The 4,812-nt window shown below is 35.1% G+C and overlaps 1 protein-coding gene across 1 annotated transcript; it reads right to left on the reverse strand.

The window, feature by feature from the left end:
- Window positions 1–2,898: 2,898 nt before the first annotated feature.
- On the reverse strand, window positions 2,899–4,422 carry LOC149687468 (uncharacterized). Its single transcript, XM_089870452.1, has 4 exons — window positions 4,342–4,422; window positions 4,159–4,248; window positions 3,647–4,082; window positions 2,899–3,567 (listed from the first exon to the last, which is right to left on the reverse strand). Exons 2-4 carry the CDS (start codon window positions 4,245–4,247, stop codon window positions 2,899–2,901), a joined length of 1,194 nt encoding a protein of 397 aa, XP_089726578.1. The 5' UTR covers window position 4,248; window positions 4,342–4,422.
- Between the last annotated feature and the right edge of the window lie 390 nt (window positions 4,423–4,812).

Consider the following 4,812-nt stretch of genomic DNA (forward strand, 5'->3'; position numbering starts at 1 on the left):
CTCGATGATGGACATCTTTAATCCTATGGACTCACTTGACCATGAAGAAATAGTTACTAATACAAATGTTGTCGAGGATATGTTTATGTCATATGATTTCCCCAAGGATTGGTCAATTGTCTTTGATTCTGCGGGTTTAAAAATGTCAAAAATTAACCACGAGATCGGATCTGTGCTAATTTCAATTACTATAAAGTTGGACTTTGTTTTAACTCTTCAAGTATTGAATCATACGGTAAAAGAACACGTTCTATTACCGGAAATCCCTTCAAAAATATATTGTCCTGAAGAATTGACAAAGTTACTGAGAAAGCTGGATAAACTCAAGGTGTGTTCCGGAAATCACGAAAAAATATACAAGGATTTTTATAAACAGAAGCCCGTTCCAAATGGTGTAAATTGTTGGTTTACTAATTCCATCAGACACGTTTCATGTTGCCTTCTTACACAAATGAAGAGATGCGGAAGTTGTATCAAGTTAAGAAGTTTTTTTCGTGGTGCGATATTTAGAAACAAAAAAGAAAAAAGGAGAATATCATCGTTTAAAAGCCTAACAAATGATGAACTCATAAGTGAATTGAGAAAGGCTAAGACAGAAGTAAAAAATCTAAAGAGAAAACTTGGAAGAAGAGAGAAAAAAATAAGCCGCTTAATTATGAAAACAGGAGAGACAACAGGTGAAAACGCAGGCGATTGGCTAGTCGATGTTCTTAGCAAAAATTTCAATCAAAATTGTGAAGATCTTGACTTTCCAAAGCTTTTCTTAGCAACTCAGCTGAAAATGAGCCAATTAGCAAGTAAAAAAAGTAGACGCTGGCACCCATTGGTAGTTCATTGGTGTTTATACATGTACCACAAATCACCAACATTATACAATTCTCTGGAGTCCTCCGGCATTCTTCATCTACCAAGTTATTCAACTTTACACAGACACACCCCTGATGTGGGAAGGAAACCAAACTTCCAACCAGCCATGTTCAACAAACTTTCATCTGAAATTAAGATCGACACTCTCAAAGACTATCAAAAATATTTTTCGTTACTGATAGACGAAATGAAGATAAAAGAAGATTTAATTTACAACAAAAAAACTGGAGATTTAATTGGCTACACTAAAATAAGTGATCCATTTGATAAAATAGCCAACATTGAGCACGAGTTATTTGATAAAAAAGAGAAACCAATCGCCACACATGTATTAGCATTTATGGTTCGAGGAGCGACTATGAATGTAAAATTTCCTCTGGCTCATTTTCCAACTGAAACACTTACTGGTGATGAACTTCATTTTCTTGTGTGGCGAGCTATTGCCCTGCTTGAGCTTAAGGGCTTTAAAATAATTTCCGTTATTGGGGACGGTGCCTCCACAAATCGAAAGGTTTTCACCAAACATGAGCGAGGAGGGGATTCCTACAAGTGCCCTAACATTCACGCTTTAGATGAAGAGCGGTACATTTATTTTATATTCGACCCCCCACATTTAATCAAAACCGCTCGGAACTGTCTTCTAAATAGTAGAGATGGCTGCAAAATCCGTTTAATGTTTAAAAATGGGCAAAATTTAGTATGGACTACCATCATGAAGTTATATGAACTTGAGCGTAGCCGATCAACTCTGAAAAAAGCGCATAAATTAAGTGACGACCACGTTTATCCACAAGCTCAAGCTAAAATGAAGGTCAAATTAGCTACTCAGGTATTGAGCGAGTCAGTAGCTAATGCAGTCGAGCAAGAGTTTGGTGAATCGGTTTCAGAAACTACATTATTTTTGAGAATGTTCAACCGATGGTTTGACAGTATGAATGTTAGAAACTTCAAAGACGGACATTATTCACGTAATTCTTGGGCGAAAGCATACGAAAAACCAGACGACCCAAGATTAACAGTAAGAAATTATAAATGCAAAGCATCTTAGTATTTTATATCCTTGTAACTTTGTGAATTTTTAACAGTGGCTGGAAAATGACTTCCTTAAATATCTTAATGATTGGGAAGATGATGTGCGAAATAGAAAAAACAATGTTGGCAAACCATACAAACCCGAAGAGAGGAAAAAAATGCTACTTAGTCAGGAAACATTATCTGGATTGAAACAAACAAGTTCGTGATATAATTCTATCTTATAGCTTTATAACTGCCACTTACCTGCCTTAAAGTGGCTCGCCGGAGTTTTTGGGGTGAAGTCTGCTGTTAATGTTGGGGAAAACGAAAAGCTCTTTGGCGATAAGGAATGGCGCTACCGTCGCGGCGGGAGGGTAGACAATATGCTTAACGACAGTTTGACCACCCTTCACTCCAAAAGCTCTGGCGAGTCCCTTTAAGTAGTTTATAGGCTTTACGAAAACCGATATATTAAATTTCAAAATGTTATTTACAGCAAAAGCCATGGTTGAAATTATACCATTTCTGCTATCAAAAGGAGCTAAATTCATCCTAACTGCTAACTTTAACCAAGATCCCCTTGAAAATGAATTTAGCCGTCACAGGCAAGCTCTTGGATCTGGACAGAATCCAACGTATCAGCAGTTCTGTAACAATGGCCCTAAACTTTCTGCTATAAAAATGGGAAATATTAAAATAAAATCCTTGGGAAGAAACTGCCAATGAAACTTTAATTTTATCTGTTTAAAAACTTAATACAAAAATGTTTTATATCGCATTAACAATTTTTAATTTGTCATTTACTATAATAAAATATCTCATACTTGAGAATATCACTGTTTTTAATTTTTAAATTTATTAGACTAAATCTGATGGTATTAGAAATATCACATAGTAATTAGTCTCTTGAGGAACCTTTTTTTAAAAATTTTCTATTTATTGTCCTAAATGGACGTTTAAAATATCACGTAACATGGGAATTTGTTTGTTGAGGAACTTTGGTTTTCATTTTTGAATTTATTTGACTAAACTGAGGTTAGAAATATCGGCCAACTCTTTACGTAGACTTTTCTTAGCTCTTGATTTAGTGTTTTTAAGCCTCTGTTTCTCTTTCATATCATTTCTTTCGTGTTTCACGTGTCCATTTGCATCCGTATTGATTAGTTTGTCAACCATTTTAACAAAGATCTTTCTCCTAGTTTCCTCGGGAACCCCACACGTTTTGCAAACTTTATTCCAGTGACTTGTTATGCCATGATCTTGGTCCAAAAGGTTTTTGACTTCAGATTTTCGGTTAAGTTTTTGTTTGTTTGTTTTGTTATATATGCTTGAAATTATTGCGTGTATCTTCAGGTAAAAGTCGAAAGTTTCCTGTTTAGCATATATTAATCCTCCTCTATCTTGCATTTCAGTCCAATGCCTAATTTTAATTTCTACACTGTCTTCTTTGTCATCTTTATCACACGTTAGTTCCTTAAAAATCAACAAACCATCTGAAGTTGCTTGTAGGGACCTAATTACGGTTCCAACAACATAAAAAAACGCATCAAGGCTTTGTTCCTTTTCTGGTTTTCCTTCATTAATTCCAATTTCAGAGGGTCCATCGTATCTTTGGCCTTTAATAAATATTTCTCCTAATAAAAATTGGATAGCTGCTTTCTTTTGATGATGCGATATATCTGGCCCCTATTCAATAATAACAGTAATGGTCAGTTATGGAAATTAATTTAGACAAATATTTTTCAATTAAATATGCTTAGATTACGTTAATATGGGACATGGATCCAATTATGTTTTCCATGAATCCGCTTGAAAACTTGATGGAGTTAGTTTCAGCAACAAATTTGTCCATACTTGTGTTGGTGAAAAGCATTTGTAGTTCAGTTTTCAGCATTGCTTCACTTATGTCATTTTTCAATTTTGAAGCCCAAGAGAGTGCGTTTAGTACTTCCGTTTCTAGTTCCATACTTTCCATCGCAACTTCTAGAGACCCCAAAGCGAAATTAAACGTGTTATGAAACATTCGATCGTAGTTATCTAAGTCCACTATTCTTTGTTTTGGTTTCGCTCTTTTGATTTTAGATTCAGATAGTGTTTTAATTGGTTTTGGACTCTCAATCCGTGCTTGAACTGTTTTACTCTTTTTAGGTTTATTTTTTCTTTCATTCTTTGGCCGTTTAGATTTTGGTGGATTGTTTTCACTGCAATTACAACACAACTTTTAACTAGAACTGATTCCCAAAACTACTGTATTAAAATATAATATCTGTTAATTACCACTCAAATGAAGAGGTTGAGGGTTTACCAGGATCACTGACTAAACCTTTTGAAAATTTTGTTTGATTTTCGCTACTGGATCTACGCATCCTAAATAGATAGAAAATATATTGCGCCTTCATCATAGAAAATCCATTTTTAGAAACACAAAATGTCTATCTTTGATAATAATTAATGACTTACTTTTATCTATTGAGGGAACTTATTTTAGAAGACATGTGAAACGGCGAAAGCTTGTTTTCAAGAATCCGGTGTTTTAAAAATGGCTATACTGCGACGTAACCACGACCAACTTAAAGACGAAAATCTAATTAAGTTGGCCGTGACCACACTTTCAAAACATCACGTGTCTGTTACCAAAATGACGTATTTCCGCTATTTTAAAAAATACCGCTGGGGGAGCCACAGTACCGTTTGTGTCTCTCGCGGTACCCTTTTAACGGGTATTGAAATGTCCTTCTTATTTCTGGTCTGTGCCTAACCTAACCAAACCTAACCTAACCTAACCTAACCTAACCAAAGCTAACCTAAGCTAACCTAAGCTAACCCTAGGCCAACCTAGAAAATAAGAATATTTTGGAAAAGGCCCATGTTTATTTTTCAACGACCTTAATTAATATAGCATTATAAAATGCGAAATCGCACCAAAGGGAA

This window comes from Phalangium opilio, unplaced genomic scaffold, assembly GCF_054372755.1.
Source record: "Phalangium opilio isolate 3A_F unplaced genomic scaffold, DU_Popi_V2 ptg000031l_1, whole genome shotgun sequence".
Lineage (NCBI taxonomy): Eukaryota > Metazoa > Arthropoda > Arachnida > Opiliones > Phalangiidae > Phalangium > Phalangium opilio.